The sequence below is a fragment of the Carcharodon carcharias genome, chromosome 8 (genome assembly GCF_017639515.1).
Source record: "Carcharodon carcharias isolate sCarCar2 chromosome 8, sCarCar2.pri, whole genome shotgun sequence".
Classification (NCBI taxonomy): domain Eukaryota; kingdom Metazoa; phylum Chordata; class Chondrichthyes; order Lamniformes; family Lamnidae; genus Carcharodon; species Carcharodon carcharias.
Window position 1 is genome coordinate 161,306,599 of NC_054474.1, and position 27,049 is coordinate 161,333,647.

Consider the following 27,049-nt stretch of genomic DNA (forward strand, 5'->3'; position numbering starts at 1 on the left):
TCCTAGTACTAATTTATTTTAAAATCTAAAATGAGGTTGAATCAAAATAGATGTTTTTCAGGGTGCAAAAAAGCAACAGGACTTGTATTAGTAAAATACAGTAAAAATAGATTGCAGAAGTTGGTGATTTGTGCTGTGTGATTTTTAATTTGGGCTGATTAAAATTAAATTCCACACATAAGAGGAAAACTGATGAAGGCTGCAACAAGTCTAAAAGTCAGCTGGCTCCAGCCCAATAATTTCCCAAATTCATAGGTTTTAGCTCTATTTGAATAGGGCTTCTGCCCAAATTCCGTCATCTCTATGTTGCTTGGACATATATGTAATGTTTTAAAAAAGACAATTACAATACTCTATGGGTGCACATTTAAGAGCGAGAGAATGTTACTATTGGTGAATGTTATGTGCAACATAAGCATCAGAGAATTTTGAAGCACAAGCAACGCATAAAAGTATTAAAGGTCCGGAAAATCTTGAAATTTATTTTAACACAAACACATGGGTGCCACAGGAATAATACAACTAAATCCAATATGTAAATATGTTCCTCTCTGTTCAAAGTAAATACAGAAAACAATGAATTATTTAAACTCAATACAATCAGCACAAAACAAACTCTAGCGCCATCATCAGTAAATTTCTTTCAAACTACTTCAAAGCAAATCTTTCTTTGGCAGACAAGACTCTTTTGAGGATTGTCTAATCTCATCTGTAAGAATAAATCCTCAGGTGATTCAAGCCTTTACACTCAAGATTCTCCAGTTAAGGGATCAGTGAAAAACAGAATTATTCTATTATTAACACAAGGTCAAACTCTTGTTTGGGGGAAGCACTGCCTTGGGCTATTGTAATTGTTTATTCCATACAAAAAAAAGCTTTACTTGCCCTAGGTCATATTTTTCAATAAAAGGAAACGAAATCATTCTATAATTGGATTACTTCCCTTGTAGATTTCTAACTGACAAGGCTGTAACCACATTTCTCAGACAGACACTAATTTTGTACACAGCTGTTCTACTCGTGTGCAGGTACCCAAGTAGTGCCCCCATCAATTTTAAAATAAAGACACTGAAACACAACGTGAAGCAAATATATAAAGTAATTAGTTCCAGTTCTAGCCAAATTTTCAAAAGTACTTCAGTGATTATTTTAAATTTGCAAGTCCCTCAAATAATACATTGCCATTTTGAGGTTCCCTATGTCCCATTGAACTGAGAGGCATCAGCTGGGATTCTTAAGATCACACATTCTTACATCATAAATTCTGCTTACACCATTTAAAAAAATACACACAAAGATAAAATACAATAATTTTTCATAAATGTTTTCATGTCAAATAATAAATTAATGGAAACTGGAACAAGATGTGTTTGCGATAAGATATAAAGAACTGCAGCCGCTGGATTGTAAAACAAAGTATGGTTTTAAATCAGGAGTGACATAATAATTTATAAAAGAATTCATTTTTTTTCCCATTTCCTATTTTCTCCTCAACAAGCTGCTTTTCTCAAGACATCCTCAACCAGGAAGTCTAACTTTGGTTAAACCAATCCACATTGCCAAGCAATGATTCATTGGCCATTTTAGTTTTCTCTTTGAGAAGGCTCTCTAAAGCTTGTAGCTGTCAGGATACAATGAACTCAGTGCTAAAATTTTTTAAAATCCTGAAAAATAATTTAACAAAGCACTTATATTTCCACCAAGATTAAAAAGTGTCCTCACCTTCATCATTTTCTTTTTTAAGATGATCTATCATATACTGAATGGGATCCACTGGTCTATCCACTAGCAGACACTGCAACATTCTCTGAGAGACACAAGAAAATAAGAGGTTACACTTCCTCCTGATAATCCTCACTTCTGACTGTTAGCTTTGTGTAGACATGTATTGTATGCAGCAATTAAACACAAGTACAATGCCAGGCTAAGATTGAAAATGTGTCATTTTTGCAATAAATAGGTTCAACTAATTAGGTCTTCAGTCCTGAGATCACAAGATAGTCTCAGATGAAGAGGATCCTTCAGCCCATATTGATCTGCTCCTTTCCTGAAGACCAGCCCTATGATCTTCTTATGACAGCATCTAATCATTCCTTAGATCACTCTAGCTTCATTACCTCAACTACTCTGTTGGTCTCCAATGATTACAAATGCATAAAACTTATTAGCTGCTTCATATAATTATGAACTCAACCAAATCTGATCCCAATAAATTAAAATGTTCCTGTGAGATACTTGTTAACAAAAAAGTTGGTTCATCCTTAAATGCATTAAAACATGGAAATATAGAATATTTTAATACACAATTCAATAAATGAAACTTTCCAAGCCAGATTTCACAGTTAACCTGGCAGTATATATTGCATTTATAATGCTGGCACTGGGTGATGCAGCACATTAAAATGCTAAGAGTGAAAAAATAGGGATTCAAACCTATGATTTCCAACAGTGATTTCACACTTGAGGAGGAGGAGCTGGCAAATGGAGTAAAGACACTTCCTCACAGATAAAAAAGCAACTAATAATGCTCTTTGTTGACTTTTTAAACATCACGGGAAGCCGTCCAACCTGCTTCCACACTGGGAATGATAGTGCACATGCCTGGACCTAAATGGCAGGAGGGGAAAATTGGATATTTAAATCTTCAATCATAGGAGCAGAGGAACAAGAGTAGGCATTTTGCACATTGAGCCTGTTCCACCATCATGGCTGGCCTGTGACCTAACTCCACACACTTGCCTTTACCCTATGTCCCTTAATACCTTTGGTAAACAAAAATCTATTAAACTCAGATTCAAAATTAACAATTAATCTAACATTGATTGTTGTTTGCAGATCAGAGTTTCAAACTTCTACACCCTTTGCATCAGCATTTCCTAACTTCACTCCTGTAAAATCTGGCTCCAATCTTAGACTATGCCCCTTTGTCCTAGACTCCTCAACCAATGGAAATAGTTTCTCTATATCTATCCTAGCTGCTCCCTTAATCATATCATAAATTTTGGAATAAGTCAAGATTATTCAGAGCATCAGTTTACCTCCTTCCACAGTAGATGACTACCCCAACAATAAACTCTTTCCTCCCCACATCCAATATCTTCATGCTGTTGTTCTAACAATCACAGGTAATCTTTCAGTTTAAGGATACATTAAATTTACCTTTTCAGTTCAATCTCTATAAATAAAACATTTAATATTTTGTTTTACAACAAAAGAAAGTTATATTAACACAAAATGGTTCCATCTTTAGTTCAATTTCCTAAATTCCTAGGCATCACATCGTGATCGGCCTTACTTGGTGCACCTAAACATCATACATTCTTGGGTCAATGTCGTTTCCACCACAAAATGGTCCGTGGATAGAATAGATTTGATGGGCTTAAAGGCCATTTCCCATTCTATTTATTCTTCTAACATAGGCATGGCCAATTAGTTAAACTGCAACAATAGCAAAAACAGTTGGGTGGTGTCCCTCTTTCAAGCACAGCATATTTGATTAGAAATATACAAAAGCCTAAATCATACCTTTTGCATAATTTCCCATGCAATATGCATTTTTTACATACCAAAAAAACATAGGGCAGAATTCTCTGGTCAGCAAACAGTGACAGGGCCCGCTCACCGTCACGTAAAATGAGCATAGTGACGTTGGGCAGGCATCCCCACGTCACTGTGCATCATTTAGATTTTCAGTTCGGCAGGCATGCAGCTAACTCGGCTGTGCGCCCACCGAACTGTCAAAGGTTTATTAAGGCTATTTAAATAGTAATTAATTCAATTAGCTGAGCTGCCCATCCAACCTTAAGGTTAGCGGGCAGGCGATGAGCCCAGGCGGCCTTCGCATTTTTCATGAAACCTCATCCACGGGCGGGATGAGGTTTCATGAAGTGTTTTAAAAGTCAATAAAAATTTTAAAAATAATTTGTTCACGTGTCACATGAGGGGACATGTTTTAAAAGCTTTTATTTCCCTTTATTTGAATTTACACGTCAAACCGATGGTGCCTCAGGGAGATCTCTGCGCTTAAAGAGCGCAGGGAACGACTCAGGGAATCCCCCTCCCCCCACCCACACAGGGAGCGCACAGCACTACCGGGCGAGCATCACGCTGGGCAGGTAGTAATTGGCCCGCCCATGTAAAACGGCGGTGGGTCCCCGATCGGGGGCACCAATCGGGCTCACGCCTGCCCCCGCACAACCACCCCCCTCCCGATAGGGGGAAAATTCGGCCCATAATGCTGGGAAATTTTTACTTCAGTCGATATAACTTCTGCTACTGGCTAGCTGCCTGGGAGTTAAGAAAAACAGATTATTCAAGTTTCCCCTCAGGGTTAAAGTGAGATTTATTTTGATTGCTCCAACCTTGAAAAATTGAATCACAGCTTCACATCTTTAAATGGATTTGTAATATATCTAACTTTTTTTTTTTAAACAGAGTGACCATTTGTAACGCAGCCAATCTGCATTATCGATCATGTCACAATGGGCTAAGAATTGGTCCAACCAATTTTATGGGTGCAGGAATTCACGACCTGTCCATGCCTGTTGACATGAAGATAGGCAGCATGTAGATTTCATGCTGGCACCTCATTTACCTGTTTGTAGCATAAGGCCAAGTACCTGCTACGCTGCTGGCTACCTCTCTGCTTAGCAGGGGACTGAGCATCATGCCTAACACTATGTGATGCAACCGGCCTTCTGTTCTTAAAGGCAATCTGTCCCTCTTAAAGGGAAGCTGTACTGAATTACAGGAGGGCTTGCTGCAATTGATAACAAGGAAAGTGGTACACTAGGGCAGAGACCACAGATGCAGAGCTGGAAGTGCAAAGGAGGAGAGGAACCATGGTTCCATTGGCGGTCAGGTGGCATTCAAGGACTGCCCGCAGAAGGGATTGGGAGTAGGTAGCTAGGGGGGGTCAATACCTTGAGTCTGGCCCTGAGGACCTGGCAATGATTCCACAAGAAGTCCAATGACCTCATGTGAATTGCCAAGGTCAGTGGATACATCTTCACATGGCATTTCCTACCTTATGCTCCACCAGCCTCTCAATGCAGCACCTCAACATCACTGACCCAGCACCACCCCTAGCACTCAGGACTAAGTCTAATACCCCACCTCATTTTCTCAAATCCACTCATGCAGCCAGTCTCACACCCACCTCTCACTGCCTCCACGTACCTACAGCTATTCAGCTATGGAAGACCCATCATTCAAACACAGCACTATACAGTCACTTCCATTCTTCCCGCTCTCTTGCAGAGGGTGACAAAAATTAGAAAGGAGCAGAATAGAACTGGCAGGGACAAAGATGCCTGCATCTTCCCCAACAGAGGCGATGGGTGCCTGCATCATGGAGCCAACTGCAACGCAGCCCAGGCCATCTGGTATCGCTCAGAACATTGATGGTGACAGTAAATTATTGCTTTATGCCCTTTCTCAAATTCCAGCTCACTCACATTCCACTATCTGGGATGATGAGCAAACTGCAGATGGTGTTACCATGACTTTTTACTTTCACTCCACTTGCTTCCCTTACCCCAACCTTCCCCTTCTGATTTTATGATTTCAGACAGCCATAAATTGCCACCTGGCCTGCCACCAGAGCTGGAGAGAGAGCCATGGCACAGCATCAATGAAGAGGCCCCGTCACTCGATCTGACTCACAGCGATCAACTCAGATACTGGAGTCATCAGGCATAGCTGGGCTGCAGCAAGGCCAGCTCTCTGGAGGGCAAGTCGCAGAGGGGTTCTGCTACAGGCATCTCAGATGAGGATCCCCATGTGATGGCATTCTGGAGATCACTGATGGGTATGTGCACCAAGATGCAGGGTGCATTGGCTACCCTGCCAGACAACCACCTGTCACTGTGAAGAAGCATGGTGGAGCTCAGCTCCAAATTGACAGAGGGGACTGTGCAGAGCTTGCCCTCTCTGGGGCCTTTATTTCATCTGCCAGTTGTGCTGCAGATCCCTGTACTTGTTGCAGTGTTATTGTGGACAGGTCACTAAATCCATACTCCCTGTGAGGATGCAGGAACAGTTTCTTCCAAATCCAGGAAATCACCATATCACCCTCAGAAACACTGCAGAATAATTCCAGAGTCTTTGCAACAGCAGAATTTGTTCAAAATTACATTACCGGCAAGTTTGCTTTAAGTAATGCTAATGCTGGGCTACAAAATTCATCAAATAGACCAGAGTGGTCCAAATTTGGAAAACGGACAACATATCAATCAGTGGGGCTACATGATAACATGAAAGCACAAATTCACTTGCTTCTGGCATGTAAATGTGAACAAGGACATCCCTCTCAACAAGGTGCGCTGCATTGGTCGCACCAGAGATTACTGGCGACACACTCCGAGGAGGACATTAATTTTCCATAGTGACATCTCCAGAATTTCATACCCATCATCTATTGAGCTCACATCCAACCCTGTATCATACCATTGACAACTGCGATTTAGGGTTAGCAGTTTAGTTTGGAACTAGATATTGATGGTGAGAGTTAGAACCAGGAGTTAATGGTTAGGGTTATGAGTAGAAGTTAATGTTTAAGGTTGAGATTGGAAGTTAATGGCTGGGGTCAGGATTAGGATGAGGATTGGGACTTAATGGTTGGGGTTAGGAGTTAATGGTTAGAGTGAGGATTGAGGGTTAGAAACCACTATTGACAACACTATTTTCTCTAGGTGGATATGTTTGTAAACAAACAACAGAAAATAATTGCTTTCTTTCTCTTTTCTCACCACTCGACCTTCCCCAACCACGCCCCCCAACCCAACCCAATCCAACCAAACCACTACCTCAGTGCTTTTGCCATTTTGAACTGTAAAGGACGAAGAGTAGATAAGACTTTTAGACAGATAATGATCCTACCTGAAAATTTTCGAGGGCTGTCAAACGAATGAGACCGGTGATCAAAAAGAGAGGCACAGATCGCCAATCCATTCAGGCACATAAACTACCTTCATTTTCAGAAGAGAGTTAAGTCGAAATAGGATTAAACTAAAAAAGGAGCGAAACTTGAAGCTGATGCTTCTTCATATATATATATATATATATACACACACACACACATTCACTGCAGCAACAACTTACCCTAACTGAGCTGGACAGGCCGAAGATGTTGACTAAAGGTAAAATGTACAATTATAAAATCTGCCGTGACATTAAAAGTGAGAATAACTGACAAACACCGACGTTGTTCATACCTGCAGAGTCTGAAATATTCCATGTTTCTCCGCATAGACTCCCAGTTCTGGGGAAATCCGTAACGGCTTTTGGGTTGCGTCCATTTCTTCGAGACTTTATATATATATATATATATATAAATTTTAAAAAGTATATATATATATATATATATATGTACACGTTTAAGTTACACCTGGAGGCTAGACCTTTCCACCAGAGGGCCCAAGGCGATGGAGATTGTCCACTTCCACCGTGTATTGGGATTCAAGTTTTCTCCTTCGCACGAGCGCCCGATTCAGTTGGAGGCCGCGTTACCAAGGCAACGGAGCCTCAACCGATCGATCGGTCGTTGAGGAAAAGAGTTTAATTTACGCCGAAGGCAAACGGAACGATTAACAAGTGCTCGCGACGAAAGGTGACAGACGGAAGAGCTTCTGACTGACGGTGCGCCAGCCGTTGCTATGGATACCGAGCGTGTTGTGGCTGTGGGGTCCTCCAGCTGCTGACCTGTGGTGTCTCTTCCAAAGTAATTCGTGATAAAGCAAATTGTTTTTCTTTCGCATTTTTAATATTAATATTAATTTTAGTATTAATATATCCAACTTCCAAATTCCTGTCACTGTCCCCCCACCCCACCATGTCCCCCATCACCATTTTGTACCAGCCGTGGAGAGTTGAGTGCCCCAGTCAATGCACCCAAATTCTGCTGGGAAAAGACTTGGGGAGTAACAGAGTCTTTGATTGACGAAAGGGTCAGGATCAAACAAAATAACTTAAGTGAAGAGAATGGGGACTTTAAATGCTTTGAAATCAAGCAGTAAAGAAATTATTCAGGAAGCCCACAGTGATGCAGAAGCCATTTTTTGGATGGGCACACCGAGTTTTGTTTCAACCAAATTCTGGAGCAAAAATGATTTTGTCATGTTTTTCAGTCTTTCTTTCCCCCACCCCTTGCACTTGCTCCTCTTGATCTCATTATTACTGCTTCAACGTTCTTTGCCCTGTCTCGTCCCCTTGAGCAGAAATTTCCTCCAACAAAATAAGCCCCCAGCACAACCTGTAGCCAATGACTTCATTGGGATTCACTAATTAGGGGGACAGATGCCATCCTTTGTAAGCAAGAGATTTCCAAGGTAAGTTGCCTACCCAGTACCAAGGTGAGTGACATCTCTGCTGTAGGCATTACAAAAAAAAATAGATTAAGTGGATGGGTAAAACTGTAACAAATGGATTTCAATGTAGGCAAATTGTGAGTTCTGCTTTGGACCTAAAATTGATAGAGCAGAGTACATTCTAAATGGTGAAAAGCTAGAAACAATGGAGGTCCAAAGAGACTTGGGGGTCCACATAATAAGATCAGTAAAATGTCACAAATAGGTATGGAAAATAATCAAGTAGATGAATGGAATGCTGGCCTTTATATCTACAGGATTAGAATGCAAGGGGTAGATGTTGTGCCACAGTTATACAAAGCCCTGGTTAGACCACACCTGGAGTACTGTGTCTAATTCTGGGCATCACACCTTTGGAAAGATACATTGTCCTTGAAGGGAACACATGATACTTAGACTCCGACTTGGATTCTGGGTTAAATTATGAGCACAGATTGCACAAACTGGGATTGTATTCCCTGAAATTTAGAAGGTTAAGGGGTGATTGGATCAAAGTTTTAATGAAGAGATGGCAGATAGAAACATTTTCTGCTCATCTGGGAGTGTAGTGCTAGATGGCATATTTTAAAACTTAGATCCAGACCTTTCAGGAATGAAATTAGGAAACAGATCCACATACAAAGGATGGTAGAAATTTGGAACTCTTCCACAAAAGGCAATCGATGCGAGGTCAATAGTTAATTTTAAATCTGAGATTGCTAGATTTTTGTTCACCAAAGATATTGGGGGATGTGAGGTAAAGGGGAGTAGATGGAATTAAGTCACAGATCAAAGATCTTACTGAATGGCAGCTTTACAGGTACAAGGGGTAAATGGCCCACTTCTATTCCTGTGTTTGTATGAGCATATCCATCTATATCTGCAACAAATTAACACTTAACCCACTGCAGAGCTCTGCTGTGTACAAGTAAATTTTCGTGAAGCTAAAGATTAGCTGGGAGAAATACTATTAAGAAATATATAATTGCGTTACCAACTCAAAACAAGGCAAATTGACAATGAAAATGTCATGGGCTCCACAAGATGGTGCTGTTCAGCTCTCTGACACTAAGGTTGGTGGGAATAATCATGAAAAAATGCAACTCTGTACAAAGAAGATATCGCACAATTAGGTGATGCAGATGAAAAATATTTATCAATTTATATTTGGAAAACAATGGGGCAGAAGGAAATGGAAAATAGATTTTATTAAATATTTTTGCAGAAAATTAATTTACTGAAAATATTTTCAGGGGTATTTTTTGGAATTTTACAGGATGCACACACACGAATTTAATACAGCGAAGAAACATTTTAGTTTATGAATAGAATATGAGTGAGCAAGACAGAGAGACAGTTGTAAAACATACTGCTGCCTCATAGTTTAATGCACCTGACATTTATTTGAGCAAAGCAACAGGCAAATAACCCACTAGCATATATGAAAAACGGCTAATTTAATGCATGTCAATCATGGGCATTATATATTTCCATATGAAAATTATGCGTCCGCTAAAGATATGTTAGAAAGATAGAAAGAAACCTATTCATTTGCATTCTACAGAATTAGAAGAGAGGAAGGAACTCGTGAAAATTACATTCACCAGGGAAGTAGTACTGAGCAAATTGTTGGAGCTGCGGGCTGACAAGTCCCTGGGTCCTGATGAACTTCATCCTGGGGTCCTAAAAGAATTGGCTAGTGAAATAGTTGATGCATTGGTTTTCATTTTCCAAAATTCCTTGGATTAGATTAGAAAATAGCAAATGTAACTCCTTTATTCAAAGAGGGAGGGAGACAGAAAGCAGGAAACTACAGGCCAGTTAGCTTAACATCTGTCATAGGGAAAATGTTGGAAGCTATTATGAAAGATGTTATGGCAGAGCACTTGGAAAAATCCAAGGAAATCAGGTAGAGTCAACATGGTTTTGTAAAAGGGAAATCATGTTTAACTAATTTATTAAAGGTCTTTGAAGGAATCACATGTGCTGTGGATAAAGGGGAACCAATGGATGCACTGTTCTTGGATTTCCAGAAGGCATTTGATAAGGTGCCACATCAAAGGTATGACTGGCTAGCTAACAGGAAACAGAAGCCAGCCATAAATGGGTCTTTTTATGGTTGGTGGGATGTAACGAGTAGTGTGCCACAAGGATCAATGCTGGGACCTCAGCTTTTTACAATTTATATAAATGACTTAGATGAAGGGACAAAAGATATGGTTGCTAAATTTGCTGATGATACAAAGATAGGTAGGAAAGTAAGTTGTGAAGAGAATTACAAGGAGACATAGATAGGTTAACCGAGTGGGCAAAGATCTGGCAAATGGAGTATAATGTGGGGAAAATGTGAGGTTGTCCATTTTGGCAGGGAGAATAAAAAAGAAGCATATTATCTAAATGGCGAGAGATTGCAGAGCTCTGAGATGCAGAGGGATTTGAGTGTCCCAGTATTTTTTTTTATATTTGTTCATGGGATGTGGACATCGCCAGCCAGGCCAGCATTTATTACCTATCCTTAGTTAGCCCATTTAAGAGCCAACCACACTGCTATGGGTCAGGAGTCACATGTAAGCCAGACCAGGTAAGGACAGCAGATTTCATGCCCTAAAGCACATTAGTGAACCAGGTGGGTTTTTACAACAATCAACAATGGTTTCATGGTCATCACTAGACTTCTAATTCCAGATTTTTATTGAATTCAAATTCCACCATCTGCTGTGGCGGGATTCAAACCCGAGTCCTAGGAACATTACACTGGGTCTCTGGACTACTAGTCCAGTGACAATACCACTATGCCATCACCTCTCCCAGTATATGAATCACAAAAGGATAAAATGCAGGTACAGCAAGTAATTAGGAAAGCTAATAGAATGTGATTGTTAATTGCAAAGGGAATTGAATATAAAATTGGAAGGTTATACTTAAGTTGTACAGGACACTGGGGAGACCATATCTGGAGTACTGGGGTTGTCTTATGAGGAAAGGTTGGACAGGCTAGGCTTGTATCCGCTGGAGTTTAAAAGAGTAAGAGGTGGCTTGATTGAAACATATAAGATCCTAAGGGTCTTGACAGGGTGAATGTGGAGAGGATGTTTACTCTAGAATCTAGAATTAGGGACCATTGTTTAAAAATAAAGGGTCACCTATTTAAAACAGAGATGAGAAAACATTTTTTCTCTTAGACGGTAGGGAGTCTTTGGAACTGCCTTCCTCAAACGGCAGCGGAAGCAGAGTCTTTGAATGTTTTCAAGGCAGAGGTAGATAGATTCTTGATAAACTAGGAGGTGAAGGGTTATCAGGATAGGCAAGAGGATACAGTCAGATCAGCCATGATCTTATTGAATGGTGCAGCAGGCTTGAAGGGCCAAGTGGCCTACTCCTGCTCCATGCTCGTATGTTTATATGTATGTTTGTGTTCTCAATTTACCTTTGCAATCATGCTTTTTCAATAAAAGCATGTCTAATGAAATGAGCAGAGTTCCAAAATATAGAGCACAGCTATAGGGTAAAATTTTGTAAATTTATGGAGAAAGGGCAGGGAAGTGCAATTAACTAGATGGCTTTCAAAGAGCCAGCACAGGCATGATGGGCCAAATGACCCCTTCGGTGCTGTGTTATTCTATGATTCTATATCGTAGTCCTAAAGAGACACAATCTTCTGCATCAGAATAATGTGTTTTACATTATGATGCAATGGAACAGTCTCTTCATCTGGTACATCTCCAATGAGAGAGAATCTAACCATCGCACCCTACCATCACTGAATAATCCCCCATTATCAACATCCTGGGGGTTACCATTGACCAGAAACTGAACTGGACTAGCCATATAAATACTGTGGCTACAAGAGCAGGTCAGAGACTAGGAATCCTGCGGCGAGTAACTCACCTTCTGACTCCTCAGTCTGTCCACCATCTACAAGGCATATGTCAGGAGTCTGATGGAATATTCCCCACTTGCCTGGATGAGTACAGCTCCAACAACACTCAAGAAGCTTGACACCATCCAGGACAAAGCAGCCCGCTTGATTGACACCCCATCCACCATCTTCAACATTTACTTCCTCCACCACCAATGCACAGTAGCAGCAGTGTGTACAATCTACAAGATGCACTGCAGGAACTCACCAAGGCTTCTTAGACACCACCTTCCAAATCCACGACCACTACCATCTAGGAGGACAAGGCAGCGGCTGCAGCGGACCACCACCACGCGCAAGTTCCCCTCCAAGCTACACACCATCCTGACTTGGAAATATATCGCCATTCCTTCACCGTCGTTGGGTCAAAATCCTGGAACTTTCTCCCTAAAAGCGCTGTGGATGTAACTACACTACATAGACTGCAAGGGTTCAAGAAAGCTGCTCACCGCCACCTTCTCAAGGGCAATTAGGAATGGGAAATAAATGCTGGCCTAGCCAGTGAAGCCCACATCCCGCAAATGAATTAATAAAACAAAAGGGAAACATTGGAGCACTTCCATTTTGGAGCATCCTCACAGGTTTGGCAGAGTTGATTTTTTTGATAGGGTGAAGCAGGCAGACCCTGGTAGTTGGAAGGGAAACCGTTCCAGCAGTTGCTGGCAGTTTCTTCCTTTGGCCATGGAGCCTCTAGCTCAACCCCTCCCCTCAAGAAGCAGCTAGGAGGCTGCATCCTTGCAGATAATGACCTCCCCACACAACGTGGGGCACCACGCTGTGCAGGCAAGATGTTCCTTAATTGGTCTTTGATTATTCAAATTGACCATCCACCTCCTGGCTGCGGCCAGTTGAACTGCTGCCCTTCCCACTGCTCAGAAACTTCTTCAGTGATGTGACTGCATGGGGAGCCAACCTGATGCAGCATTTTACTGACTCAAACGCCTCCAAGCCCATCATCCTGGGGCTGGTGATTTGAGTTCAAGGACACCCTTATCTCTTGACTCCTTCATAGTTTCTAGTTTCTCACCATTAAGAAGGTATTCTGATTTGTCTTTCTTGGATCCAAAGTGAACAACCTCACACTTCCCCACATTGAACTCCATTTGCCACAGGTTTGCCCACTCACTCACAGCTGCCTCATAACCCCCCCCCCATTCCTGTCTCCAACACAACCTATGCCCTCCCTCCTATGAGTTTAGACTAGCCCTTACTCCTAGGGTGTGAGAGAGAGAGATATTTTGGGTCTGCCACCTGCTACAGTTCTCTCTCAGGTATTAATATCCTTGCAGAAGAAAGCAAAAAGAACCAATTTACCTTTGGTTACAAAAACAACAACAGCATATAATTATATAGCGCCTTTAACATAATGAAACAGTCCAAGGTGCTTCACAGAAACATTACAAAACAAAGTATGACACTGGGTCACAAAAGGAAATATTAGGTCAGCTGACCAAATGCTTGGTCAAAGAGGAACATTTTTTAAGAAATGTCTTAAAGGAAGAAAATGAGGTTGAGGCAGAGAGGTATAGGGCGTGAATTCCAGAGCTAGGTGCCTAGGCAACTGAAGGCACAGCCACTAATGGTGGAGCAATTAAAATCAGGGATGTTCAAAACACTAGAATAAGAGGAGAGCAGGCATCTTGGAAGCTTGTGGAGCTGGAGGGGATTTCAGAGATAGGGAGGATAAGAATTTTAAAATTGCTTTGCTGGACTGGGAGTCAATGTAATCGGTGAACAGTACCTGGTACAAGTAAGGATGAGGTTGGATGGCCTCATGTTTACAGAGGGAAGAATGTGGGAGGCTGGCCAGGAATGCATTGGAATAGTCAAGTCTAGAGTTAAAAAGCATAGAAGAGAATTTCAGAGGCAGATGAGTTGAGGCAGGGGTGGAGTTGGGCAATGTTACAGACATGGAGATAGGCTTTATATGTTGATACTGCTACTGCAGGAATTATACAAACAAAGCTAATAGTATACTGAGCATCCTTGGAGGGTGAATGATTCATACAATATTACTGAACTGTTGAATTTCAAAATTTCTCATTGGGAGTCAATTTCTACTTCACTGCCTGGGTTTTAACTTGGCTGATTGGATCCCACTACCCTCATCCCCTTCATAGAACCCAGCTTATTTTCCATTCCATTGATACCACCTAATGCTGTTGGTTGTGACAGATATATATATATATATATATACACTAATATACTTAAACTTGAACATGGTAATTTCTGAGAGTTAGGCACAGAAGCAGAAAAGATCTATTTGGTCCACCTGACTGACCTCAAGAGTTCCAACACAGAATACAAAACTCACTGCTTAGACCTTTCAATTGATTTTCTTTCCAAATATCTGTCCAACTCCCATTTTAAACTTTTGATGTTATCAACCTCTCTAGCTTCCCTGGAGTGTTCATTCCAAACATTCAAAACCTTCCATGTGAAATAGTTTGAGACGTCCATTCATCTACCCTTTTCTGAGCTTGATCCAATTCAACTTTGTTGTCATTCTGAGGACCATTGTAAACAGTGTCCCAGGGTTCAAGTGATGATAGGCTACGTAACTCAGTGGCCGCACTTCAAAGCGATTTATTGTATGTGAAGAGCCTTGGAGTAGATTTGTGGCAAGACAGTATACAAATGAAAAGTCTTTTTTAGTAAAAATCCCTTGTGTTTTCAGGGTTTATAATGTCACCTAAAGTCCAAGACCAAATCTGTCTTTTTTCTTCTAACCCAGCATTATTCTAGAAATAATTTAAAATTGGAATAAGATCACATTAATAAACCATTTATGCTCATGGATTTATGATGTGCTCTTTGGTTATAAGGTCAAAGGTGGTGGTGTAGTGGTAATGTCACTGGACTAGTAATTCAAAGGCCCAGGCTAATGTTTTGGGAACGTAGGTTCAAATCCCACCATAATGGCTGGTGGAATTTAAATTCAATTAATAGATTGAGTCTCAGTAATGGAGATCATGACAACTACCATTGATTGTTGTTAAAAACCCATCTAGTTTGCTAATGCCCTTAAGGGAAGGAAATCTACTGTCCTTACCTCATCTGGTCCACATGTGACTCCAGACCCACAGCAATAAACTACCCTCTAAAATGGCCCAGCAGGCCACTTTATTCAAGGGCAATTAGAGATAGGCAACAAATGCTGGAACAAAAATAAAAATAACTGGAAAAACTCAGCAGGTCTGACAGCATCTGCGGAGAGGAATACTGTCAACATTTCGAGTCCGTATGACTTCCTCTTGCCAGTGATGCCCAAATCCCATGAAAGACTAAAGAGAAAAAATAAGCTACACAGGAGGATTTTAGCAAGGAGGTTTTGAAAGATGGGCAGGAACTGGCAAATTACTACACATTTCAGCACCTTAGGAAAGGAGAGTGGAGAGTGTTAACAGCTGGAGCCGATTTTTTTTTTAAACGAGAAAGGTGATGATGGTGGATTTAAGTGCCTGTGCAGAGAAAACTAAGGTCTAAAAATTCAGGCACACCTCTTTCAGAAAGGCGTGGCTTTTCCCAGGCTCTTTACAGCAAGAACTAACAGCATTAGAGCAGAAGTTCTGGTCAATGATGGCAGGGGGGATTGCAGTCTGTGGGAACCTCTACAGCGCACCCTATGGAGGAGTGTAGCAACTTCTGGATTTTCGTATTATTTCATTTCTGAACTCCCAAAGTTGCTCTCTATTTCAGTGGAGTGAAGACTGTGAACGCTGACTGTGTGTGGACCGTAGATTCACGGACAGCAGCGTCTTTCCGATGTATTCCGCGAAGGTCTGACCTCACAAAATTGCTGTCAGTTTGAGTAATGACTGTGAATGCTAACAGCAAAATTCAAGTCAATATCAGCCAAGGTATAATAAAAAGAACCATATTTGCAGAGGGAGAGGAAGGAATGAAAGACATGTTGCTAAAAGCATCATGAAAAGTAAAATTATTACAACTCGATTTTCATACCGACCAAATGCATAATAGCATTTAACTAGGAGTAATACCTTAGGAGACACATTAGTTAATATGGATAAATACATTTTGTACGTGAGAGGGTTAACGTGAGTTACGTGTTTTTGGTTCAGTCCAGTTGCTAGGTAATGAAGTTAAACAATAGTCACTACGTGCAGCACAGAGCCAGCTGAAATTGTATCCAGTTAATGTAACAAACTAACCGGGTTTGGAGGAAATAGTCCACTCGGAACACACAAAAAGGCAACGAACTGAAATAAGGATTTGGGTCCAATCCGAGATCCATTTTTCAAAGTTTCAGGTAGGTTATCACAAAGCAATTGTTTCATGTTAATAATGCAATATCAAGGTGAAATATGTACTCTATATATTGCAAATTTGAATTATCAGTAAACAGATCAATACATTCAGAACATCAGTATATTTCATCAATGTTACCTCATTTAATTGTGATCGTTTAAAAGGTTTATATTCCATGTTTAAACCCAGCCCGAAAATTAATGTTCTTAAACGGGAATGAATGCCACTCTGTTCAAATCCTATCTGAGAGAACGGCGCACTTTGAAATTGTTCTGTTGCTGGCTGGTATTTCCTCAGAATTGAAGTTTGCTTCATTGTCTTCAATAAACTCCTGAGTTAAGCGGGCAAGCGCGACAGTACCAGGTGTTTACAAATGCTGACTGTGGAACTGCAAGTCGAAATTTCAGTGTACCTTCATTGTCGATGCTATGTATAAGATTGTTCCATATGCAATATATCCAGCATTGTCGCAGTACATTACATTAAGGCATGTAGGAACATTGTGCTAAGTTGGTGTCCGGGTTCCACTCCCCTTTCCTCTCAGGTTTACGGCTGATCATGACATGACTAAAATGTGGCTGAAGCAGCACAATGATTATTATATTGAGTGCGATTTCACCTGCATTTAATTTGTTCTAAAGCTGCCTTGTAAACTAGAGATAAAAACAAAAAAACTGCAGATGCTGGAAATCCAAAACAAAAACAGAATTACCTGGAAAAACTCAGCAGGTCTGGCAGCATCGGCGGAGAAGAAAAGAGTTGACGTTTCGAGTCCTCATGACCCTTCGACAGAACTTGAGTTCGAGTCCAGGAAAGAGCTGAAATATAAGCTGGTTTAAGGTGTGTGTGTGGGGGGCGGAGAGATAGAGAGACAGAGAGGTGGAGGGGGTTGGTGTGGTTGTAGCGACAAACAAGCAGTGATAGAAGCAGATCATCAAAAGATGTCAACAACAATAGTACAATAGAACACATAGGTGTTAAAGATAAAGTTGGTGATATTATCTAAACGAATGTGCTAATTAAGAATGGATGGTAGGGCACTCAAGGTATAGCTCTAGTGGGTTTTTTTTTTATTTTATATAATGGAAATAGGTGGGAAAAGGAAAATCTTTATAATTTATTGGGAAAAAAAAAAGAGAAGGGGGAAACAGAAAGGGGGTGGGGATGGGGGAGGGGACTCACGACCTAAAGTTGTTGAATTCAATATTCAGTCCGGAAGGCTGTAAAGTCCCTAGTCGGAAGATGAGGTGTTGTTCCTCCAGTTTGCATTGGGCTTCACTGGAACAATGCAGCAAGCCAAGGACAGACATGTGGGCAAGAGAGCAGGGTGGAGTGTTAAAATGGCAAGCGACAGGGAGGTTTGGGTCATTCTTGCGGACAGACCGCAGGTGTTCTGCAAAGCGGTCGCCCAGTTTACGTTTGGTCTCTCCAATGTAGAGGAGACCACATTGGGAGCAACGAATGCAGTAGACTAAGTTGGGGGAAATGCAAGTGAAATGCTGCTTCACTTGAAAGGAGTATTTGGGTCCTTGGACGGTGAGGAGAGAGGAAGTGAAGGGGCAGGTGTTGCATCTTTTGCGTGGGCAAGGGGTTGTGCCATAGGAGGGGGTTGAGGAGTAGGGGGTGATGGAGGAGTGGACCAGGGTGTCCCGGAGGGAGCGATCCCTACGGAATGCCGATAAGGGGGGTGAAGGGAAGATGTGTTTGGTAGTGGCATCATGCTGGAGTTGGCGGAAATGGCGGAGGATGATCCTTTGAATGCGGAGGCTGGTGGGGTGATAAGTGAGGACAAGGGGGACCCTATCATGTTTCTGGGAGGGAGGAGAAGGAGTGAGGGCGGATGCGCGGGAGATGGGCCGGACACGGTTGAGGGCCCTGTCAACGACCGTGGGTGGAAAACCTCGGTTAAGGAAGAAGGAGGACATGTCAGAGGAACTGTTTTTGAATGTAGCATCATCGGAACAGATGCGACGGAGGCGAAGGAACTGAGAGAATGGGATGGAGTCCTTACAGGAAGTGGGGTGTGAGGAGCTGTAGTCGAGATAGCTGTGGGTGTCGGTGGGTTTGTAATGGATATTGGTGGACAGTCTATCACCAGAGATTGAGACAGAGAGGTCAAGGAAGGGAAGGGAAGTGTCAGAGATGGACCACGTGAAAATGATGGAGGGGTGGAGATTGGAAGCAAAATTAATAAATTTTTCCAAGTCCTGACGAGAGCATGAAGCAGCACCGAAATAATCATCGATGTACCGGAGAAAGAGTTGTGGAAGGGGGCCGGAGTAGGACTGCAACAAGGAATGTTCCACATACCCCATAAAGAGACAGGCATAGCTGGGGCCCATGCGGGTACCCATAGCCACACCTTTTATTTGGAGGAAGTGAGAGGAGTTGAAGGAGAAATTGTTCAGCGTGAGAACAAGTTCAGCCAGACGGAGGAGAGTAGTGGTGGATGGGGATTGTTCGGGCCTCTGTTCGAGGAAGAAGCTAAGGGCCCTCAGACCATCCTGGTGGGGGATGGAGGTGTAGAGGGATTGGACGTCCATGGTGAAGAGGAAGCGGTAGGGGCCAGGGAACTGGAAATTGTTGATGTGACGTAAGGTGTCAGAGGAATCACGGATGTAGGTGGGAAGGGACTGGACAAGGGGAGAGAGAAGGGAGTCAAGATAACGGGAAATGAGTTCTGTGGGGCAGGAGCAAGCTGAGACGATCGGTCTACCGGGGCAGTTCTGTTTGTGGATTTTGGGTAGGAGATAGAAGCGGGCCGTCCGAGGTTGGGCAACTATCAGGTTGGAAGCTGTGGGAGGGAGATCCCCAGAGGAGATGAGGTCAGTGACAGTCCTGGAAACAATGGCTTGATGTTCAGTGGTGGGGTCATGGTCCAGGGAGAGGTAGGAGGAAGTGTCTGCGAGTTGACTCGCAGACACTTGGGGAGTGGGGAGAGCATTGCTACCTGCCTAAGCGGGAGACTCAGAACCTCGGCAGCGACCCAGTGCAATCTTTTGTCCCAGAAGAAGTCGACTAACAATCTCTGGATTCTTGTGACAAAGTCCAGGGGAGGGGTCAAAGTGACCAGCCGATACCACAACATGGCGGCGATCAGCTGGTTTATGACCAGAACTCGACCTCGGTAAGATAGCACTCGGAGCAGTCCTGTCTAGCGCCGCAGGCGAGCGGTGATTGCCGTGATTGCCCTGCTGCCGAAGAAGGGGGATCTCCGCCTTCTTAAAAACTGGCGCCCGGTCTCCCTCCTCAGCACGGACTACAAAATCTTCGCCCGAGCCATGTCTTCTCGGCTCGGCACCACGTGCTGGACCACATGATCAACCCTGACCAGTCCTACACCGTCCCGGACCGAACCATTTATGATAACATCCATCTGGTCCGGGACATCATCCACCATTCCCAGAGGGCTGGTCTGTCGAGCGCCTTCCTGTCTCTCGATCAGGAGAAGGCGTTCGACAGGGTGGATCACAAATACTTACTTGGAACTCTGCGAGCTTTTGGGTTTGGGACGCATTTTGTCGCCCGGATCCGACTTCTGTACACCGCCGCAGAGTGTCTAGTGAAGGTTAACGGGTCCCTGACGGCGCCCCTTTGCTTTGGGAGAGGGGTACGTCAGGGCTGCCCCCTGTCTGGCCAGTTGTATTCTATTTGCGTGGAGCCTTTCCTGCGCCTCTTGTGGAGGAGGTTGTCGGGATTGGTTCTGCGCGGGCCGGGCATCGGGGTGGTCCTTTCGGCTTACGCCAATGACGTGCTCCTTATGTTTAGTGACCCGGCTGACCTGCGGAGGATGCGCGAGTGCCAGGAGGTCTACTCTGCCGCTTCTTCTGCCAGGATCAACTGGGGTAAATGTTCTGGACTCCTGGTCGGTCAGTGGCAGATGGATCCCCTACCCGAGGAGCTCAGGCCTTTCACCTGGAGCAGGACCAGCCTCCTCTACCTGGGGGTCCATCTCTGCCCTGCTGAGGAATCCTGGCCGGCAAACTGGCAGGAACTGGAGATGAAAGTCACCGCTCGCCTGCGGCGCTGGACAGGACTGCTCCGAGTGCTATCTTACCGAGGTCGAGTTCTGGTCATAAACCAGCTGATCGCCGCCATGTTGTGGTATCGGCTGGTCACTTTGACCCCTCCCCCGGACTTTGTCACAAGAATCCAGAGATTGTTAGTCGACTTCTTCTGGGACAAAAGATTGCACTGGGTCGCTGCCGAGGTTCTGAGTCTCCCGCTTAGGGAGGGTGGTCAGGCGCTAGTGTGCATACGCACACAGGTGGCGACTTTCCGCCTTCAGACCCTGCAGCGATATCTCTACGTCGAGCCTCTTCCTAGATGGTGTGCCCTGACAACGTATTTCTTCCGTCAGGTGCACGGCCTGAATTATGACCTGCAGCTCCTGTTTATAGAACAGCTGGGCCTCGGTGGCTCCTTGCAGGCGTTGCCAGTCTTTTACCAGGACCTGATCAAAGTCTGGAAAGTGGTCGCCTCGCGACGCAGCTCTCCCCCGTCAGCAGTAGCGGCTATCGTCAGAGAGCCGCTGCTCAGGAATCCGCCCCTCCGTCCTTTTCAGTGGTTGGCGGAGAGGAGGGCTGTGGCCTCCGGGGTGACCAGGATCGGGGACGTGCTGGGTGGCGGAGGACTGGGCTGGGTGCTCCCGCAGGAGTTGGCGCGACGCGCGTCTGTGAGTGTCCAGGTCGCAGCCGATGCCGTCCAAGACCTGAGAACGGTCGTGCTCGGACCCGACGTTATATTGGGTCTTGAGGTGGCCCAGGTGTGCGGCGGTCTTCCATCTGAACGTTCCCCTGTTCGGACAGAATTCCACATTGGCCCCAAGCCCCGAACCCTCCCTCCGGTTCTGGTGCCCCGCAATATGAGCCGCCTCGGGGACATGCCCTCTGTGCCTTTTGGCATGGCAAAGAGGGGCTTTTTGTATAGACTGCTGCTGCACACCTTCCATTTTGTCGCCCTTGTCCGTCGACCGGACACGCCCTGGTGTGCCTTGTTGCCGTCCGGCGGCGGAGGCCCCCGATGGGAGGCCCTCTACGGAGGTGTCCTCCCCCTTTCTATCGGGGACCTGGGTTGGAGGGTGTTGCATGCAGCAGTCCCCTATAATAAGAGGATGCATAGGTTCACAGACTCTCAGGACACGTGCCCTTTTTGCGGTCTTGTGGAGTCCGTGGACCATGTATACATAGGGTGTTGTAGGCTGCACTCCCTTTTTAGTTATTTGAGAAACCTTTTATTGATGTTTTGTTTGCACTTCAGCCCCATGCTCCTGATCTATGGGCACCCGGTGCGGAAGGGGGTCGGGAAGGAGGAGGACCTCCTAGTGAACCTGCTCCTAGGCCTGGCCAAGTTGGCCATTAACAGGTCCAGGCAGCGGGCGATCGACGGGGGTGTCCCGCCCGATTATTTGTCCCTCTTCCGCGGCTACATTCGCTGCCGGATGTCCCTGGAGAAGGAGCACGTGGTGTCTGCTGGCACTCTCGAGGCCTTCCGTGCTCGGTGGGCACCGCGGGGACTGGGGTGTTTTGTTGACCCCTTTAATCACATTTTGATTTAAAGTTTGTAAGGTTCTTTTAAATTTTTGTCCTTGGTTTTACAGCTGACCTGAATTAGGGGCTGTGCCTGATTTATCCCAATTTTGTTGATTTGGTTTAATTGTTTTCATTTAAAAGATTATCAAGAGTTCAAATCTCACAATGGCAAAACTATGAAACTATGTAACTTCATCTGGAGGTGGCCCAGGTGCACGGTGGTCTTCCGTCTGAACGTTCCCCTGTTCGGACAGAATTCCACATTGGCCCCAAGCCCCAATCCCTCCCTCAGGTGCTGGTGCCCCGCAACATGAGCCGCCTTGGGGGCATGCCCTCCGTGCCTTTTGGCACGGCAAAGAGGGGCTTTTTGTATGGACTGCTGCTGCACACTTTCCATTTTCTCGCCCTTGTCCGTCGACCGGACACGCCCTGGCGTGCCTTGTTGCTGTCCGGCGGCGGAGGCCCCTGATGGGAGGCCCTCTACGGAGGTGTCTGCCCCCTTTCTATCGGGGACCTGGGTTGGAGGGTGTTGCATGCAGCAGTCCCCTATAATAAGAGGATGCATAGGTTCACGGACTCTCAGGACACGTGCCCTTTTTGTGGTCTTGTGGAGTCCGTGGACCATGTATACATAGGGTGTTGTAGGCTGCACTCCCTTTTTAGTTATTTGAAAAACCTTTTATTGATGTTTTGTTTGCACTTCAGCCCCACGCTCCTGATCTCTGGGCACCCGGTGCGGAAGGGGGTCGGGAAGGAGGAGGACCTCCTCGTGAACCTGCTGCTGGGCCTGGCCAAGTTGGCCATTAACAGGTCCAGGCAGCGGGCGATCGACGGGGGAGTCCCGCCCGATTGTTTGTCCCTCTTCTGCGGCTACGTTTGCTGCCGGATGTCCCTGCAGAAGGAGCACGCGGTGTCTGCTGGCACTCTCGAGGTCTTCCGTTCTCGATGGGCACTGCGGGGACTGGGGTGTTTTGTTGACCCCTTTAATCACATTTTGATTTAAAGTTTGTACGGTTCCTTTAAATTTTTGTCCTTGGTTTTACAGCTGACCTGAATTAGGGGCTGTGCCTGATTTATCCCAATTTTGTTGATTTGGTTTTCATTTAAAAGATTATCAAGAGTTCAAATCTCACAATGGCAAACTATGAAACAATGTAACTTCATCTGAAACAGATGGAAACGGGTTTGTACTCGAAAGAGTTACAAATGCCAGATCTTTAAAACCCCACGCTCCTGATCTATGGGCACCCAGTGCGGAAGGGGGTCGGGAAGGAGGAGGACCTCCTCGTGAACCTGCTCCTGGGCCTGGTCAAGTTGGCCATTAACAGGTCCAGGCAGCGGGCGTTCGATGGTGGAGTCCCTCCCGATTTTTTGTCCCTCTTCCGCGGCTACGTTTGCTGCCAGATGTCCCTGGAGACGGAGCACGCGATGTCTGCTGGCACTCTCGAGGCCTTCCGTGCCCGGTGGGCACCGCGGGGACTGGGGTGTTTTGTTGACCCCTTTAATCACATTTTGATTTTAAGTTTGTAAGGTTCCTTTTAAATTTTTGTCCTTGGTTTTACAGCTGACCTGAATTAGGGGCTGTGCCCGATTTATCCCAATTTTGTTGATTTGGTTTAATTGTTTTCATTTAAAAGATTATCGAGTTCAAATCTCACAATGGAAAACTATGAAACAATGTAACTTCATCTGAATAGGAACAGATGGAAACGTGTTTGTACTCGAAAGAGTTATAACCTAATATTTCTGGATCTAATCCTTATAATTAAAAGCCTCTCGTGTAACAAACAGCTGTTTCGTTACCCTTTCTAAAGCTTTAAACTTCAATATGTGACCTCCCAAGTGTCTCCCCAAAGCATCACATTTTCAACAACTACTTGCATTTATATAGCACCTTTTAATGTATTAAAAAGTCTCAAGGCACTTCACAGGAGTGTTATGAATTAAAATTTGACAGCTAGCTTTGTTGGGTGATATTAGGCAAGATGACTAAAAGTTTAATCAAAGAGGTAGGTTTTAAGAAGTGTCTTACAGGACAAATGAGAAAAAGAGCAGCAGAGAAATATGTGGAGGGAATTCCAGAAATTAGCACCTGGGCAACTAAAAGCATGACCACCAATTGTGGAGCGATTAAAATCTGTAATGTTTAATAGGCCAGAATTTGTGGCGTGCTGGAATATGGCAGGATAGGGTAGGGTGGGGTGGGTGTGATATCAGATATTGGGAGGGGCAAAATCCATGCAGTGATTTGAAATTAAAGGTGAGAATTTTAAAACGGAGGCATTGCTTGACCAGGAATGAAAGCAGGTCTGTGAACACAGGGGATATGGCTGAGTGGGACTTGGTGCAAATTAGGACTCAGGCAGCAGGGTTTTTGAACGACATCAAGTTTGTGATGGGTAGAATGTGGGAGAGCAGCCCGCAGTGTATTGAAATAATCAAGTTCAGATATAACAAAAGCATGGATGGGGATTTCAACAGCAGATAAACTGAGACTAGGGCAACGTTACAGAGGTGGAAATAGATGGTCTTAGTGGTGGTGTAGATGTGCACTAGGAAGCTCATCTTGGGGTCAAATATAATACCAAGAAGCAAAAAATCTGGTTCAACCTCAGACAGTTGCCAGGAAAAGGGGTGGTGTCAGTAGTAAGGGAACCAAGTTTGTGATGGGAACTGAAGACAATAGCTTCTGTCTTCCCAATACAACCAACCCCTCCACCCCATCCTATCCCATCCCCACTTGCCAGATTTCAGCACTCTGCAAATTCTGGCCCAATAAGCATTTCCGATTTTAATCACTTCTTAAAAGCATAGCCACCAATTAGTTGCTGAGATCTTAATCTCTGGAATTCCCTTCCCATATTGCTGTGCTTCTCTTTTGTCCTAATGATATGGAGGATATTTCTACTCATCAATACTGGATGTCAGACAAGTGGTCAGACAATTTGGAGACAGAGAAGTTCAGGATAGGAGGAAGAGAGGTAGAGCTAGGTGTCATCAACGTACATATAAAAGCGGATGGCATGATTTTGACTTATGTTGCCAAGAGGCAGCATGTAAATGAGAAAAAGGAGGGGGCCAGGGCAGATCCATGAGAGACACCAGAGGTAATGGTGCAGAATGAGAAAAAAAGTCATTGGAGATGGACTGCAGCAACTCAAGAAGGCAGCTCACCACCACCTTCTCAAGGGCAATTTGGGATGGGCAATAAATGCTTGCCTAAGTTTAAGGTGGCGGGAGAGAAATGGAGGTGGGGGGGGTGGGTGGTGGGGGTGTGTGGTTGTAGGGACAAGCAAGAAGTGATAGGAGCACATAATCAAAAGATGTCACAGACAGACACGTCTGTGACATCTTTTGATTATCTGGGGGTCTGTGACATCTTTTGATTATCTGCTCCTATCACTTCTTGCTTCTCCCTACAACCACACCACCACCACCACCCCACTTCTCTTCCCCCATGCACCCTCCCACCTTAAACCAGCTTATTTTTCACCCCTCTCCTAATATTCACTCAGTTCTGTTGAAGGGTCATGAGGACTCGAAACGTCAACTCTTTTCTTCTCTGCCGATGCTGCCAGACCTCCTGAGTTTTTCCAGGTAATTCTGTTTTTGTATAAAGAATTGAAGGGTAGGAAAAGATTAGTTGGTTGAAGCTTGCCCCGCACCTTGATAACATGAGTATCATGCATCATGGCGGACAAGAGCAGGGAAGTTATGCTATAACTGTATAAAACACTAGGTCAAAGCTAGAGTACTGCACACCGTTCTGGTCACCACATTACAGGAAGGATGTGATCACACTTGAGAGGGTAGAGAATAAGAAGCCGTTGCCAGGATTGGAAATTTTTAATTTTGAGAATAGATTAGAGAGGGCTGAAGTTGTTTGCTTTGGAACACAAGGGGATGAGGGGATATTTATTTGAGGTGTATGAAATTATGAGGGGGCTAGATAGAGTGGATAGGAAGAATCTACTTCCCTTAGCAGAGAGGTCAACGACTTGGGACATAGATTTAAAATAATTCGTAGAAGGATTAGAGGAGAGCCGAGGAGAAATTTTTTCATCCAGAGGTTGTTGGGGGTCTGGAACTCACTGTCTGAAAGGATATTTGAGGCAAAAAATCTTCATCTCATTTAGAAATTACTTAGATATGCACTTGAAATGTTCTAACCAATAAGGTTACAGACCAAAAACTGGAAAGTGATATTTGGCTGGACAGCTCTTTCTCGACCAGCAGACACAACAGGCTGAATGGCCTCTTTCAGTACCATAACTTTCTATGATTCCAGGTATGACAGTAGCTGATCAGTGAATCATTACACATACACAGCCGATTTCCTTCCTATTGACTTCAACAGGCAGATCAAAGTGAAATTGACTCCTGCTGTGTCTGAGAACTGGAAAGGGAAAGAGATGCCTCAAGAAAGTTGTAGTTTACAACTTCCCCCTATGGAACTGTGATACTCAAAAGTGTACCCTAACAACCAAGACACAGACTTTACAAATAACAACTATGACTCACAAGCGGCGGCACATGCCACACTTTGTTTTAAGTGTTTATACAGTCTGAGCTATTAAAGAAAATTATTTGAGCTAATGAAACTATTTGGGATGACTTTTCTGTGCTGCTGAGGGGGATTAGGAACAAACCCATATGAGGTACACTCAAGTTCTGTCGAAGGGTCATGAGGACTCGAAACGTCAACTCTTTTCTTCTCCGCCGATGCTGCCAGACCTGCTGAGTTTTTCCAGGTAATTCTGTTTTTGTTTTGGATTTCCAGCATCCGCAGTTTTTTTGTTTTTATCCATATGAGGTATTTTGGACATCATTCATGAGTTAGTTAGCCATATCTGGACATGGTTAATGATTACCTGTTCAGGGGTATAGCTATTGGAGATTAATCTCCTTAGATATTATATAGCACTGAAGCTTTAGCAAGAAATACAAATTCATGATGGAAGTTAAAGTAAAATATAACATTTTAT

At 44.1% G+C, this 27,049-nt stretch overlaps 1 protein-coding gene across 1 annotated transcript in view; it reads right to left on the reverse strand.

The window, feature by feature from the left end:
* ak8 (adenylate kinase 8) overlaps positions 1 to 7,298 on the reverse strand; it is a 140,111-nt gene extending 132,813 nt beyond the window's left edge. The window contains exons 1-2 of the mRNA XM_041194479.1: positions 7,215 to 7,298; positions 1,723 to 1,807 (exon numbers count right to left, since the gene is read on the reverse strand). Of these exons, the coding sequence (XP_041050413.1) occupies positions 1,723 to 1,807; positions 7,215 to 7,298 (169 nt within the window). The remainder of the gene's footprint in view (positions 1 to 1,722; positions 1,808 to 7,214) is intronic.
* Between the last annotated feature and the right edge of the window lie 19,751 nt (positions 7,299 to 27,049).